The sequence below is a fragment of the Meleagris gallopavo genome, chromosome 9 (genome assembly GCF_000146605.3).
Source record: "Meleagris gallopavo isolate NT-WF06-2002-E0010 breed Aviagen turkey brand Nicholas breeding stock chromosome 9, Turkey_5.1, whole genome shotgun sequence".
NCBI lineage: Eukaryota > Metazoa > Chordata > Aves > Galliformes > Phasianidae > Meleagris > Meleagris gallopavo.
In genome coordinates, this window is record NC_015019.2 from 5,265,454 (window position 1) to 5,282,616 (window position 17,163).

The window sequence follows — 17,163 nt, forward strand, 5'->3', positions numbered from 1 at the left end:
GGCTTTGGCAGTTGAGAGTAGGGCTGCTTTCCTCTGGAAGTTTATAAAAATTTATAACATACCTATTTCCTTATATTCATATACGCAGCACAAGACGTGCAGTATACCATTCCTATGTGAGTGACAGCACATCCCTTAAGATGGATAAACGCTGTAAGCTTTCTTTACAGGACAACGCCTGTTATTACAGCATTTCTGATTTCTGTATTATTGCATAGATCTTCAGTGTAACAGACTAAGTAAGCTCCGTGGTGCTCCTACAATGGCCAGCATGGAAGGAGCAGTCAGCTTTTCAAAATACTTTGAAACCCCTGAGAAGGATTTTTATGGAAAGTGGTAAGCTGGGCTTTAGGATAACAAAAGGAGATGATTGTCTTACGAGCCCTATGCTTTTCAGTGATTGCCTGTTGAGCATCTCAGTCTGCTTTGGCAAAAGCCTTGCAAAAGCAGAGGAGCTGGGGCAACTGGTGGTTGCTGATCCTTGGGAGCCGGGCATTGGCTTGGATTGGTCCACCGATGGGCTCCACTGCCTCTACCACCACGTTGTAAGGTCCCTTGCAGCCCACACTGTTCTGTGGTTGTGCAGGGCAGCTGTCACTCAAGGGATTTAACCTGTGCATTGAATGCGTGGCAGGCACAATGGCTCCATGTATTGCTTCTTCTCTAGGCCCATAGCTCCGTAGATTTTCAGTTTGTCTGAGTGTGGCATAGAGGAGTCCTCTCTGGACATTGGTGGTGGGGCAGGGCTGACACTGAAGTCATGTCCATGGAAACAAATGAAAGACAATCCCCTTTGTACAGCAACAGAACTAAATAGCAAACAGATGTGCAACCTCCTTTGTTCACATAGGAAATGTTATCTTATATCCTACGCTCCTGGCACTCTTTCTTCAGCTTTTAGGTTCATTCCTTTAAAGATGATTCTTGCAACGCCTCCATCGCTGCAGTTTCTCAGCCAGGGTCACACAAGTTATAACCTTTAGATGCTTGAGTCCTTTCTGTGTAAGCACAGCAAATACTCAGCAGATGTGAACATTTTGGCAACTTAGAGAAGAAAATTAAAACTTGGATCTGCGCCCTGTTGTGTAGGTTTGTAATGGATGAACAATCAATCCAGGAAGTTGGAGTGTTTCTTGTTTTTTTTTGTCTTTTTTAATGAGATTTTGTCCTATTTAGTTATTGCTCACTCATATTTTTGCTGGGTGACTGGAGAACAATTTGTAGGAGATATGAAGGACTGATGCTTCTGATAGTTTCAACTTTGTGGGCGCTTGGTTAAGCACTCCAAAACTCAGGTCTGGACCAAGGGTTCAGCTGAAGGACGAGGCAGTGCTAACCTGCTTCTCTGACTCTCCCGGCGCATTCTATTCCAAAACCACCACACAATACTTAGATATTCAAATATTTTAAGATAAATAAACAAGTCAGTGAAGCTTGCAGCTTCCTTTTCCCCTATAAACAAGCCAAAAAAAGCTCCTGTAGGCTTTTTTTTTCCTTTGGCAGTGACTTCTAAGGAAATCATTAACTCCTTCTGACTCACAGCAGTTATGGTTAGTAATGGTCGAGGGAATGGCCATCACATTTAACAGTGAGGAAGGTATATGAATGAAAACCAACCTTATGCTAACGCAGCAAGTGAGCACTTCCCCATCTCCTCCTGTAATCAATCTACATTGTTAATGACTCTGAAAACAGACTGAACTGCTGGGGCTGGCACCGGGAAACTTGCATTACAAACTAACCATCTCTTATTAACCTTTTGGTGTTTCCCTCACAACACTAATTACAGCCAAATAGAACTACTGTTTGTGAAATTCTTAAGTTAAAACACGACATTCAGAGAAAATATGGTGAAATCCAAAGCTCCTGTTTGCTTGGCCTTTCTTTTTAATTATGATGGAGGATGGCTGTTACTTGTTTAACAGAGGCTTACATGATTAATGCCGTAATGTTACTGTAATTAAAACAGCAAAAAAGATGTGATTGGAGTCTGTATAATTTACAGACATCTCCACATTCTGGTGGCAGAGCAGCTCTAAGTGTTGCAAAGAGGAATCATAAAAATTTATTCTAATTAAAATTGCCAGATTGACTAAACAACAGGTGACTTATGTAACTCCAGCGACTTGCTCTTTGGGTGAGAAATCATCTGAAATCAGTGAATTATACAGAGCTGTCTATTATTCTAGTAAATGGGAAAGTGTGTGCTTACCATGGCAACCTGCATCAATTTTGCTGCCGCTGGAAAATACAGGGCCCTTTATTAAAGGAATAATCACTGCAAACAGTGCGCTGACCCTCGGCCTCCGCAGGCTGTCGGTACACGGCATCGCGTTAGCGCGGATCGTTACAGGTCGCAAGCAATTGCTATCAAATTAAATAACTCCTGGTGTATCACAACAGGAAGGGGTGACGTGGGCAGAGCGCCGTTCCTTGCCCCCCCATTTGGGCTCACAGATGGTGAGGATGTCCCCACTCCTTCCCCCACAAGGCTGTAGGCTTTTCCAGCAGCGCCCTCAAGCTGTCCCCACACGTTGGCCAGGGGATGAGGAACTGAGGTGTGAGGTTTGGGGCCACCACACTGCTGGCTCCCTTTGGGATGAGCTGGGTAGCTATTCTTTCCCCCACTACTGGCAGAATCACTGCAAATAACTTTATATGTGCCATAAGGAGAAGTCACAGTCCTCTCTTCATTTGGACCACTTATTTACAACAGCATCATGTACAGAGTGCCTTAGCGAAGGGGCCCACTGTTTTCTGGCAGGAGGTGTACATGGTGAGTGTCTGAAGTGCTCTGCTGCCAGCAGATTACGACTGAAGGGAGGCATAGCACAGGGTTTGTATGCAGGTTGTTTTACTAAGTGATCTATGTAATAATGTATAAGTCAAAACTCGGTAATAATTGGCACCAAACAGCCAAGAGAACTTGCAGCTTTTATCCGTCTTAAGGGAAGTGCTGCCACTCAAAGCTCTTCAGTGCTATATTTTATTTCTTATACAGCATAGATGAATGTAAGTGAGTAGATATTTTTTAAATAGGTCACAGAATTATTAAAAAGTTTTGCAGCTTTTCTTTGCTGCAGATGTGCAGTGTGCTGGGAACGGAGCCCGGCCAGGCCCTGGCTGGTGCTGCATTGCCTTCTCTTTTGTATCTGCGTCTACAACAGAAGTCCTTTGTAGCAAATATATTGTTGGTGTATAAGAGCCACAATGTATGTAATCACAGTGAGCATTATGTGGCCCTATTTTTGCTGAGTATCCGTAATAGCGATGATAAACGTCCCTGCTCCCACCATCAATTCTGTTAGTGTTTCTATTTTTTCAGTAGAAGTCTTTATTTTTGTTCCATTTTCCTTATTTTCACCCTCTTTCAAGTGTGGAGAATCACTGGCTTTGTAACCAGCTTCATTAGCTGCTTGCACATTGTGTTTCATTACCGGTGCCTGTGGATGGCTCCGAGTGCTAGCACACAGCAGCGGGTGACCGACTGCCACTGCTGTGTCACTTCACGTTCGGGCAGAGGTGGTCGTGCTCGGAGTGTGGAGGAGAAGTCAGGTCAGGGCAGGTTGAGCCCCAGCGCTGGGGTTGTCAATAGGAGAAAACTGGAGTGTGTGGAAAGGCTGGCTGTAGCGAAGGCAGGGCTTTATCCTGGAGGATATCCTGGGTTAAAGTGGGTCCCTGTAGAAAAAGGAGAAAATTGAACCAAAAAAAAGATAGAAAAAAAGCCCGTCTGAATTGAAGCGATAGGAAATGAAAATTGCTGAGATATACTGTCATGTGGGTAGTGGTGCTACCAACCTTGTGCTGCAGTAATTACCTCTATGCATGCAATTTGTGCTCGGCTACGAATGATTTCCCACATCATCCGGTGCCCAGGCTATATTCAATCAGTCCCAGCTGGAGAAAACTATCTTGGATCATTTTGTGAGATTTCACCACAGATGCTACCTTGCATCTTACGGAAGCACTGGGAACTGGAAGCCACAAAACGTCCCTGGCACCCATGTGGGGACGTCTCAGGAGGCTGCCTGCAGCCAGGAGGGCTGGGATGGATGGAGGCAGCTCCTTTGGCAGGGTGCTGGGGATCACAGCAAGCAGCCCCGGCCCATCTGAGGGAGTGGGCTTTGCTCTGCTGAGTGCATGATGAAGAGAGCAGGTATTGTTCTTGCACTGTTAAAAGTGGTAGACGAAGGAGGGTGAGGAGCACTGGTTGGAGTTTTTGTGAGAAGCCTAATGGAGTAGGTGTCTGCACTGATCGCAGACCAAAATAGGTCTGGCACTTGGTTCTTCTGGCTGCTTTGGAAATGTCACCTTCATTAAAGACGTACAGACTTCTCTAAAGATTCATGAGTCCTACTGCAAATCGTACTTGTTGGCTGCAGCACATAAAAGGTCTGTGCTTTGTATATTAAGGCACCTTCTTAAATGTCTTAAAAATCTGTCCTTTTCCTCTGATATGTCCTGCCTGGCTCTCCAGGGCATGCCAGCCCGGTTCTGCATTTGGTACGGCTCAGAGAGATGCTACAAGGGGCATTGACAGTTTGGGAATTTGGGAATCTGAAGCCAAACCATGCAGAGCAGTAAATCAGGAAAGGTCAGAGCCAGAAGTGTTATTGGAAGCAGTAGGTACATTAGTGGAATATATAAATAGCTCTGGGGAGTGTGTGGCACACCCAGGTGGGCCACTAGGTATATTTATGCTGCACTTCCATTTGTTTCCTGTTTTTCACTGCGAGTTTACCAGCTATTTGTGCTGCTGACATTGCTTTTCAGCAGCATGTTTCAGAAGCCATGTCTTGCTGATGCCCCTGTCTGCCCGTCCTTGCCATTCTGTTGCAGCCATCCAGGCAGCGCAGGGCTGCAGCTGCCCTGTGACACTCGCCGCTTCATTTCCATGCTCTGCATCTGTTCTGACGTGCAGTGCTTTTGCAGCCACTCTCTGACGAGTTTTGGTCCCTCAGATGCATTGATTTACAGACCTTTCCTCTGCAATACAGCTTCTCTTGATGACAGTCCATGAAACACATGATAACTCAGCAGCCTAAATTATTCAAGGAGATTGAATGTGTTTGGCTTGTTCCAAACTTTTGTTTCCTTTCAGGGCTGTCAGTAGAACAGGTAATCGTGATGCTTGTATCAAACTCATTCGAGTGCCAGGGAGACACAAACAGCTCGAGTACAACCCGTGTTTTACCTCACTCATCACTTATTTCCTCCTCGAGCCGTTCTTTTCCTGTGCACTTTTGTGCCTTATAAAAATGTTTATCTTACATTTACAGTGTTGTTATCCTAGGAAATGATTTTGTGGTGGAAATATCCCTGTAAAATTCAAAGAAAACTCTGTGTCTGTTCCACTCTTCAGCCACGTGTCCTTTGTGGAAGTGTATTCACTCACGCACACATCACTCATGCAAATATTTAGATGAAGTAGTCATCACAGTAGGATCCAGGAACCTCACGTTAATGAAGATGTGTAATTAAAATGAACAATTCCACCTGCAATTCCCTCATCACCTGACCTCTGCCTCGTCAGCCTTCCTCCTTTGTTGCTTGGTAGATATGCCCAATTAATTCACTCTAAGCTCCACACAGAAGTGCTTTGCAGAGCTCACTGAGCTCCAGCAGTCACAAGAAGAGGAGGTGCTTTGTCTGTGCAGAAATGTCCCCTTGCTTTCTGGGGCCCTTCTGCATCTGCAGTGGTCACAGAAACTTCTGGAGAGAGCTGTAGGCATGGATTTCTACTCTTCAAACACATACATTTGGTTCCTATTTCAAATGGAGCTTTAGGAGCTGACTCAAAGCCTGCTAAATCCAGTGGGATGCTTTAAGCTGGTGCTGGTGGGCTCGAATTAGGATCCGAGAGAGATGGCAGCCTCAGGGAGATGCTCTGAGACATTGCTCATTGCTTGAGACATTGGTCATCTCAGCTGTAAGCCAAAGAGGGGGGGGGTGTTTGCTGCTCTCTAATTTAGCAAATATGGCACACCCACTGCTGGAGGGTGGAGGTTTGCCTCAGAAAATTCTAGCTGCAAATGAGACGCGTGATTTTAGGAATTAGAATAATTACCCCCCAGAACAGGCTCCCAAGAGATGTGATATATTCTGTATCACTTAGAGTCTTTAAATCACATTTGCATGTTTTTCCTAAAAGCGTGCCTCGTCACTCAAAGTGAAGGGCTGTGCTTGAGACAGGCGCTGTGACAAAGCTGCCATCCCAGAGCAGGGCGTGCAGTCCCCGTGATCCATGTAGATCCAGTTGTGTGGGTCCATGGAGGAGTCCTAGCACGTCTTCCAGGAGGACAGCTCGTGGAGCTGCAATGTGCAGGGCTGAGCAAGAAACCTCACTGGGGCTGACTCAGGAGCAAATTCCCCCAGCCAAGATCTGCCTTCCTTTTCCAAACACATGCTGACAGCTGAGCAATCCTGGCTGTATCAGTATTTCCAGGACCTTCCCTCCCACCACTCCCTAAATGATGAGAGTGTTTTTTTAAGACTTCATTTCCCAGACTTTCCCTTTTATCTCTCCAAGCAGCAAGTAAATGAGCAGCCCTTTAGTTTTAGTTACTGCTTCTGCACTTGGTGAGCTATCAGAGGCTGTTGACAACGACTTCTCTCTTTTCCGTGCTCCTGCCTGCAGGATTTGGGGAGATAATTCATTTGGACCTGGTGCATTGTCAACTTTCAGCAGGTGTAATTGCCTAATGATCAGTGCTGATGCTGTTGTTAAGCCTGTTAAAACTTTGTCCTGCTGAACAGCCAGACTGCGGCTGTCTCAACGCCTTGTGCCTGCTGTGTCAGCTGGGGCTCGCTTTGATGCTCCCTCTCTGTCCCCAGCTTGGATTGCTCCTTTCCACTTCACCTCAGAGGGGATGTGGCAGCATGCTAAGCTGTCTGGGGGAACTGGGCCAGAAAGTACAAAGAATTGGAGAAGAGGAGAACCAGGTGCTCCCCCAGGAGAAGTCGCTACCCCTGTGCCCAAGCTGATGGTGAGATGGCACTGAGTGAGGATGGGGCTGTCACCCACCCTCAGACATGAAGGAGCTCATAGGGGGAAGCTAGCACTAGTGCTGTGCTGCTTCTTGGTGACCTCGGTGCCACTTCTGCTCTTCTCTCTCTCTCGGATGCCTTTTCTGTCTTTGTTATCTCCGTTAGAGCTCTCATTGGCCACTTCACTTCTTTGCTATACATCCAAGGTGCCCAACTGGCTGCTGCCATCTCCTGAAGCTCCCGTTGCCCGTCCCCGCCTCTACTAAGGCTTCTCCTTACTTAATGGCACATGGTGAGCATTAGAGCATTACCATCCCTTTTCCAAGAACAGTCTCCATCCACTCTTCTCTCGTCCCCCAGTGTCTCATCCAATTTAATTAATTATACTTAGTATATTACGCATCCTGTCAAAGTTTTTCCTTTCCGAGGTTTAATGGTTTTTTAATTCTAATGCATGCTGCATGTGTAAGTGTTTTAGAAGCGAGCAGAGCACGCAGCGGCAGCGAGGCGGCATTACATCTGCGTGCTGCAGACAGCGAGCAAACACGAGGGTGGGTCCCGGTAGGGAGGCTCCAGCAGAATGACTGCAGGACTACAGCGTGCCTGCAACTCACTCTCCCGTTGTGCTCGGAGGGAAGAGCAGCCCCATTCCCACTGCGGAGGGACAAACTGGGATCAGATCTACCGAACTGCAGCTCTATGCCGACACCGAGCTGTTGCAGCCCCGTGGTGAGCTCAGAGGTGAGGAGCTGGACTCCTCGCCTTTCACTCACTCTGTCTAAACGCTCCCAATTACCGCCGTCATTTCAGCCTTGCTTTGTTCTTTTGCAGGAGGATGTGATGGGGAGTACACTAATCAGGGAGCGACAGTTGGGGCTTGTACCTATCGTTCTTTATTTCCCAGTGACAGTTAAAAGGTTTGGTCAGTGAAGTGGCTCAGTAGAAGTGACTTTGCGGGGCCGTACATTTACTAGCTTTTGGTATTTCCAGATAAAACCTGCTCAGACTAAGAGAGTTGTGACGTTTTTTTCCCACCCGTCAGTATTGAAAACCACTTTGGTTTTGAAACTTCATCTGGGCTCTGTGTCACATCGTCACTGGGAGTAACTGTGCTGCGGTGTGGTTCTGCTGACAGCCCTACACGCTGGGGCCAGGAGTGGATGCAGCACAGTAGGTATACCTGGGAGCATGGAATGTTGTGAGATCAGTTCCCTTGAGGCTGCAGGGGCAGAACAAGAGCCAGAAGCTCACCCTGTTTCTGGATTGCCTAGTGATGCCCAGCCCCACTCAGTCTGGAGCACTCAAAGTTTGCCGGTGTGCTTGAGATGTGGGTGCAGGCAGAGGGAAGGGAGAGCATTCCAAGAACAGAGCAGGGCCAGCTCAGCCTCAGCCCACCACATCACCTTTAGTTGTCCCAGCCACCTGTCAGTGGGAGAGGGGGAGCTCAACAGGGAGGATGTTTATTCTCCCAAATTCAAGTCAGGAAAGAAAGGAGGAAATATTAAAATATGTAGTTCCAGCATAAGAGCAGTGCTGGGACATGTGCGTGCAGCACAAAGCTCTTGTGTTATGCAGCAAACACACCGTGGAGCCAGCTGCTTTCCTTGGAATACATACACAGGTGATGAAAATACCATTATTTTCCATTCCTGCAGTTCAACTGCCTCCCCAGTTCACAGCTCAAGGCAAACCAGGTTTGTTTTCACTATCACCCACACGGATGTGGGGCTGATGGAGCAGGAGCCCACCTGCGTTGCTAGAAATTGAGCTTGGTCATGGCTTGCAGGCAGCGTAATTTCCCCAGACTTGTAAGGAGGTTTTGGATTTGGCTGTTGACCTTATGATAGTTTTAGATGCACATTTGTGGGCACTGCCGGATGCTGGACCATTTAGAGTTGCTTTTGTAGAACCACCCCCGGGGCCCTCCTGGTTGCCATTGGTCACCTTTGGGATTTTCTGGTGCATCCACAAACCTCGTGCAGCATCCAGTCATGGGCTGTCCCTGTACTCAGACAAAGGATCCAGCAGCACGGAAAAGCTGCTTGCTGGTCAGAAAAAACAAATAGTTAAACACCAGGGAGGGGATAATGCTGAGCTCCAGCGTGGAAGAGCGAGAGGTCAAAGTCATGATGAGAAGTGGCCAGGAACCAACGCTTTTGGTTTAAAAAAAAATAAATTCCCTTACTTGCTCAACAGTGGGGAACGCCCCATCGTGCTGGGAAGCCTTCCAGCTCCCCTCCACTCCTTAGAGCTGCGTACTTTTACAAAGTACAAAGAGCTTCTCATAATGTTTTGCCTTGTGGGTACGTATATGATTAATTCCATGCAAGCGTTACTGGTGCAATAACAATACTGGAGGTCCTAAAACTGCAAAAGGAAACACATTTGGCTCATACTTCATACACAATCACTTACACTTAAGCTATTGATAGTTGATTGGGATCTGTAGACTGCTGGGCTGGTGCCACTGGGTTTCTGAGTGCATTCAACAGCTGGAACAGACAGCAAGGCTGTAGGTTTTGGCAAGCTGTAGGTCTCATTAGTCAGGCTGACTGTATCTGACACGAGAGATTCCCATCCACCAAGATGAAGCTCACTTCCCTAGGCTTTGGCTGACGTCCCAACAATATTTACATGAAGGACAACGGAGGATCAGTGTTAGATTAAGGCTGTGAGTTTCCAGTAGGCAGACAGTTAAATATTCTATTGAAATCCTCTTTTGATTATTTAGATAATAATGAAGTTTATGCGTGTCCTTGAGAAATCTGGGGAAAGGCAGTTGTTTTATGCTAAGCATGCAAAGATGTGTTTAATCTTGATAATGGGAGTAAATTATGTATCAGGGTTTATAACTCAGCTCCTTCATTTCTCGCTTGCTCCGTGGAAAGAGCAGATGCCTCTGAAGGAAGCGAGACGTGTGCGGATGGAGGGAGCAGGCACGTGGGGTGTGGGATGGGACACGGGTGTCCCCCAGGCCAATGGAGCCGTGCCGATGTGTGCTGGCCCACTCTGCGGCAGGTACAGGTGGCTGGGCATTGCTTCCTATCGCCCCCAGCTGTAATGTCTCTTTGGCTGGATTTTCGTCAGGATCGTCAAGTAGCAATTTTCTGAACGACACCTAATTTTGAATGGGATGCTGTAGTAATTTGATCCATTGTTGCCATTTGAATTTGGATGCGTGGCTGGTATTGCATTACCGCAACACAGTCTGTTTGAATTTGGCTGCTTCAGATTTGACAATAGCACAGAAAAGTAACCTTTGGATTAATTTGCTCTAGCAACTAAAGTCCCATTAAATGGAAGGCAGCTGGTGTCAAAGGCATAAATGGAGACAAAGTTTTGCTCCCAATTGTAGGAAATGTGTTTAAACAGACTAGAAATGTTTCCATCTCTGCAGGGTATAATATACTCAAATGGTTGCATTAACATGAAAAAAATATAAGAAAGAGAGTATTTAGGACAATCCCTCTGTATCCAGTGTTAATGAAATTGAATTCCAGTAATGAAGTCAAAGGGTTGTATTCTTCAGTCGGTGCACGCAGTACAGTAACTTCCATTAGCATTAATGGGAGTTGTGCATATGAATTACAGAGCCATAATGGTTAGAGATGGAAAAGGTCTGTCGGATGCTGGAGTGCCTCCCTCTCTGAGGATCCTGCTTGCTCCAGTCTTATGTGCAGCCTGTTAGCTCGATGAGGACGTTAATGAGCCCTGCAGTGAGTGCCCGAGCTGATGTGCAGGTAGCAGAGTTTCAGAGGTAAAATCCTGCTGCTCCAGGGCCACAAGCAGCTCTGTGGATCACTCAAGTCCCCAGAAAAGGATTAATTGGAGTTTAAATGGTGTGTTTTGCTGTTTCTCTGAATGGTAATTAATTTTCCTGGGTAGAGGGGGCTGTCCAGTGCTGACTTGCATCCTGGCTCACACCTTGAGGGCTTGGCTCTGTTGTACTGCACTGTGTGCCCAGAACCCAGCTCCTTCTGTAGCACTTCTTCATGGCACTGCACACATCCAGAAGGCTCCAGCCAGCCCAGGAGTTGGTCTGGGGAGAAAACGTTTGCTTCTTGGAGCTGCGTCCACCCGCAGTAGGAGGGAGGGATCCCCGTTGCATCCCATTTGGCCATTACAGAGATGCTGCTCATGAGTCCCATTCCAGTGTGGGTCCTCATCAGTTGCATAATGAATTAAACTAATTCCTATCCCTTGTTTCATTAAGATAATTCCGCATGGCATTAGCTTTGTCCAAGCACCGCTGACCTCCAGTGCTCGAATAGACAATCCAGGATTAAAAATGCAACATTTTTTAGCTCACGTAAATCCCAAATAATGGCAAAAGATAGGAAAAGAAATGCTCCTTGTTGCAGTAAAGAGCATTTGTCACTGTCCATATTTATTAGTATCCTCTGAGCATTGTACAAGAGAAGCTGCAACAGGATTACATTTGTGCATAGACTGGAGGCTTTTGATTAAGCAGGGTGAAGAAGGCTTCATAAAAGCCCATAGGTCAAAAATGTAATACACTATTCCCCACCTCTTGTTTCGTGATATTATGCTATTACAGGAGATAAGGGAGAGGTGCAGAGTCTTAATTTACAAGCAAATGATGAAGCCTGGCTGGAGATCGCTTGCATTTTGCTTGAGCTTATTAGTGGCAGGGCCAACCATCCTCACATGGCCATGCAGGGCAGGGCAGTTGCAAAATTTGGGTTTTCCTGCAGCATGCAGTTTCCCAAGAGAGGCAGCGAGCTGTGCACAGGGCTTGCACAGTGCCTGGCAGAGAAAAGAAGGTGCTGGAGTTGGAAAGAAACCCCAAAGTAACTGAGTGATGGGTGTTAAATAATGCAGTTGCGCATTGTCCGTGAAAGATGGCTAACCATGAGTAAACATCAGCAGCAATGTTTGATCCCTTCATGTTTACTATTTATTCATATTTATTATTCATAAATTCCGTCACAAATGTTAGGCCTGCACCCCAGTGAGACATTTGCATTTTATTTTAAGCTGTTTTTTTTTCCTCCCCTAGTTTTGTGCACTGAGATTTAATGATTTGCTTTTCCACAGAGTTCCCATGCTCACTCTCCCTGGCTCTTCTCTTCTTATTTCAGGAAGAGATTTCTAACATGGAAAAGTGATATTTGAATAGATTCCCCTAAGGCAATCAATTTACTTTTAATTTGTCTGGAACTAAGCTTTTCTTTGTTGCAATGAGAAAAGATTGAAACTGCTGTAAAATTTATTAGCTTCCAGGAAGATTTTGAAATGAATTTTTTAATGATCGTGCTGTTTGCTGTACCCAGGAGCAGTGTCACCGTGATTACAGTACGACCATACGGCTGCTAGAGACACACCACAACACAAAGATAAAGCTGTGCATCCATGGCAGGATGCTGCTGGTCACGGCCAGGGCAGCCCAGGAACACCACTGCCACCTCCTCACACCCAATTTTGGGTTTTGAGTTTGGGGCCACGCTACCCATGTGGGGCTCCCCATCATCCTCCCCACCCTGAGCCCAGCACAGTGCATGCAGGTCCTGCTTCTGCTATCTGTTCTTTCTTACTTTTCATTTTCAAGTGACTCCTCGACTGTTTTTCCTTGCTCTCCATGTAATAGCACAAATGAGCTCCACTTACTCACCCCTGCAAACCTGCTCTGACATGGATTGGATTGAACTGAGCGTCTGTTTGAAAATGGAAACTCCAGGGACTATTGTCATCGCCCAAATTGCACCTTAGATTGTATAACAGCACATGTCATCTGGCCATTTATCAGGAATATTACATTCCCAGGCACTTGCACCTCGGTGCGATTTAACTTTGTCTCTTTGGCCAGCACTGAGATTCCTCTGCAGATAATTCAATTGCTCTGAGAGTTGAATGGGCTCCTTTCAAACCGGTTTCATGTTGCGCTGCCGCAGAACCGAGTTCAGGTACTGGAGACTTTGAATAGGAGACTGAAAGCACTTGCAGGTGCAGGATGTCCATTAACCCTTCCTTTGAACTGCAGAGGGCCCCGTGCTGGGCGGAGCTGGAGGCTGTGCCGCTCCATGCACGGCGCTTCCCTCTGTCCCCGTGTCCTCTGGGCTGTACAGAGAAGAGCCATGGGGGTCAGCACTGCCACTGCTCCTTCTGCAGCCCCTGCCCAGCTCTGACCCACCTGCAGCACCAGGCTGGCCGCAGCACATCGTTCCATCTCTGCTGCTCCCCCGAGGTACGGGCTGAGGAGGTTTGAAATCCGGAGCTCAACATGGGTTTTGCTGTACTTGTCAAGGAGTGTATTAATTCCAGAGGTGGCTGTTGGTTTTATTTTATTTCATATTTGCTGTGTTAGAGCTTATGTTTAGCAGTGACACATATTCTTCTGCCAAGGATAACTGCTCACTTTCTGGAAAGGCGTCTGCTGGGATGTTTTGCACCTGGGGAATCAATTTAAAAGCACCACGCCGTGAGCTGCTGTGACTTGAGCTTGTGGGTTTGTGCTGGATGAAGGCAGGAGGTGCTGAGGTGGGCACTGCCCTGCCCTGCCGCTGGGGAACCTGCAGCTCCCATAAACACACCGATGGCAATTGGGCATGGTGTTCAACATCTCCCCCAATAGCCCGTGCACAATGCAGGTATCCGACCATCCTCCCAGCGTGTCTGTGGTGTGCTCAGCTGCTTAGAAAGCCCAGTCCTGCTCAGGACACTCTCAAGCAAACAGTGCCGGAGCCCTGAGCTGCCCCCTTTTTTGCTCCTGCTGGGTCCTGCGGGCAATATTGCTCAGCCCTGTGCCACCCCTATGTCTGGCGGATGTGGGAAGCTGCCAGGTCTGGCTGCCTGCCATTCATCATGTGGTATGTGATGTGGGGGTTAGTACCTGGGCTTTGCTCCTTGCATTAAGAACATTTTTTAGTGCCGACAATAACAGTCCTATTGACTAGGGCAGGTCTAGAGCTGTAAAAGAATTTCCTGTCATCCTATTTCCGATTGTTAAAGAAGAAAAAGACAGAATAGTGCAATAAAGAACCCGTGAATGTGAATGGCTGTCCTGGGTGCCGTTGTGGCTGGGTGAGTCAGACCTGGCTGCAAAGGGCAGTGAGGAGCTGTGCCCGGAGGCTTTGTGCCTGCAGTGCCTGGGGCAGCAGCTCTTGTTCTCAGGTGCTTGGCTGGAGATGGATGCTGCAGTTCAGCTGCCTCTGAACTGTGATAGCAAAGGAGCCGTGTGGTGCTTATATGTATCAACAGGGCATGCTTATGGTGTTAAAATGGTATTTTATATGATCTATGTGGTTAACAAGGAAATAGTGATTGGTGAAGATCCTCATTCTGCCAAAGAGAAGGAGCTGCTGCTCAGTGCCTTGCGCGAGTGCCTGGGGTCTGCTGCCAGCTAAGGGCTCACACTTGTGCTGTCGCTGGGAGCAGGACAACTTCTGGCTCCTGGATGTGGTCTCAACAGAAGAGAGCTGAGACATGGTGGGGGTAGGAGCAGGGAGACTGAATGTGGAGCTACTTGTTGTTTTCAGGTCTGTGGATAGGTGGTGACTTGTGTCCCTTCATCTGGCATCTTTCATAGTTGTTTGCATTCCCACTCTAAAATTAAAGGTTGAAATGGTGTAACCCAACGCAATGGGTTTTCATCCCTTCTCCTGCCTGCACTCTAACTGTTGCTTGCAGACAGGCATGGTGGTGTCCAAGCAGATAGGCACTGTACCAGCAAGCTTTAGTAAAACCGCTCCTAAAGCTCAGGTCCTTTTGTTGCATTTGAGGAATATCTACTTGAACTACAGTAATCATAGAATTGTTAAGGTTGGAATAAACCACTAAGACCATCCAGTCCAACCATCAACCCATCACCACTGTGCCACTCCAGGGACTAACTGGTGAAGCCCTTGCTTTGTTTTTAACTGTACCGTATAGCAGCTTGCAGTAAGTAGCTCAAGGCAAACCAAACCCACTTGGGGTGAGCTTTGCCTTTGCTGTGGTGATGTAGGGGGCTCACCCCACATGGTCCTGTGCTGGAGCAGGCAGCCCCAGTGCACCCCGGTCCGATGCTTTATAGTAGCAGAGGGGCTGACACGGTGTGTGCTGCAACACTGCACCCAAGGTCACACAGCATAGTAAATCACATCTCCCTGGGATGAGAACCCAAGATATTTCTGTACCCCCTCCAGCCACTACCAAGTCTTCAGCCAGACTACACAACTTTGTGTGCCTCTAGCACCCTTTTGAAGTTAAGCTGTGGATAAATAGGCAGACAGCAACATTTTCTGGGCAATTTTTCTCCTTTTTTATTTTGCTCAAGTACTTGAAAGCAACAGAATCAAGCTGTAAGAGCATCAGCTTTCAGATCTTAGTGCAGGTTGTTCTGCATGTAAGGCTCAGAGCACCTTTCTCTAAAGCTGCTGTAAAGGAGGCTGCCGAAACCCAGACCTCCTACACAGCCACCTCACGCCGCGCCTCGCACCACCGGGTAGCTGCTCTGATGGTGAGAAAGAGCTAATGTTTTACTCACAGCTTTCCAATTAATTGGCTTCTTCTCCTTTAAAAAAAAAAAAAATCCCTTTTTTTGAAGTCTGCCTTTTACTCGTTTATTCTCTGTAAGTGTTAAGCTGCTCATATTTTGGTGCATTGTGTTATGTGCTGAGAATTTTTATCAGCCGCCCTAGTGCTAGAATGTGGTGGAAATACCAATGTGTCTGAGGAGCTGAGGTTATGCACACAGATGTACAAAGCATCAAAATGAACTGTTTCAGACAGACAGGAAGCAGACCAAGGCTGAGTCTGCACCTTCGTAGGGCTTGATCTATCACACCGACACCGACTGGGTGCATTCTCGTGTTGTTAATAGCATTAATTCTTCAACACTGCTTTGCTGCTTTACGGGTATATAGATTATAGCAGGAAGGAGCTGCATCTTTGCCTGTGAAATGAGGGCTATCTGCAATTACAAGTTCTTATCGAATGAAAGGAAGCTGGAGTCGTAAGCTGAGATTGAAAAGCAGCCAGGAGTCCACGATGTTTGGTGGCAGCCACGGTCTGGTGCTCAGCAAAGGCTCGGGAAGTCGAGACTCCTGGATTTGATTTCCAGTGTTGCACTTGGTTGAGCCCGTCTGCTTCTCTAGGTCTCGATTTGTCCACCTGCAGTGGGGACAGCACCTCCCAGGGCGGCGGGGATGGGACAGTGCTTTGGGGACAGCAATGGGGCACCGTGGGGCACCTCCTGCTGCTGAGAGCCGCTTGTGGCTGCGCTCAGAGTGGGACAGGAGAGGTCCTTGGAAAGTGTGAAATACTGTTCCATATTTCAGCCCTGTAAAGTAGGGTTGGGACAGCCCTAAGTTGAGAGAACAGATCTTTATTACTCTCATATGAATAAAGACCCAGTGCTGGAATGACATATTTAATCTTCAGTGGAGTGGGCAGCCTTGGAGATTTATAAAGGCTGTGTTGTGTGGGAGGCCAGTGGAGTTGAGTAAAAAGTTGAAACACACAAACACACAGGAGAAAGAAAACACTCTGTTCTCTCTGCTCGCTTCCCCCTCCAGGCCAACCTTAAATGTCACGACAGACAGTGCTCAGAGCATGGTGGGCCTTAGCGCCAGCTGCTAAAAGCACGACCTGCTGACGGCATGCAGCCCGACACGTGGCACAACCCCGTCCTCATTTGTCTGCTGCTGTTACTCGTTTCCCCCATGTCTCAGGTCTGGCAGCAGCAGCAGATCATAAGGCGGCTCTGGTTGGAGGGGACCTTAGAGATCATCTTGTTCCAACCTCACTGCCATGAGCAGACTTGCCAGCCACTAAAGATGACACACAACCTGTTGGAAATTGTACTCCGGTCTTTAGAGCAGTGGAGAAATGGCTGTAAAAATCCCCCTTCCCCACGCTGCTGTAAAGCTGACGGCCGTTTGATGCAGCATTGGGGCAGGAGGGGTTGGGCAGCGCTCGCCCTCTTCACATGGCCTTGTATTTTCTCCATGCAGATCAGAGCGAAGGATTTCATTGCAGGGAAGAATGCCGCATCCTGGGCCACTCGGACCGGTGCTGGATGCCCCGCAGCGCCGTTCCCAGCCGCGCCAAGTCCCCTGAGCACGGCAGGAACGTCATCGCCCTCTCCATAGAAGCGACGGCGGTGGACGCGGAGCCTTATGCAGACTGTAGTGCCAAAAGGACCTTCGCCACTTTCGGCAAGGAGGGCGGCGAGCC

The 17,163-nt window shown here is 47.6% G+C and overlaps 1 protein-coding gene across 1 annotated transcript in view; it reads left to right on the forward strand.

The window, feature by feature from the left end:
* Positions 1 to 17,163, forward strand: part of PCDH19 (protocadherin 19) — a 50,873-nt gene that overhangs the window by 32,927 nt on the left and 783 nt on the right. Inside the window, exon 6 of the mRNA XM_010715418.1 lies at positions 16,941 to 17,160. Coding sequence (XP_010713720.1) covers positions 16,941 to 17,160 — 220 coding nt within the window. The remainder of the gene's footprint in view (positions 1 to 16,940; positions 17,161 to 17,163) is intronic.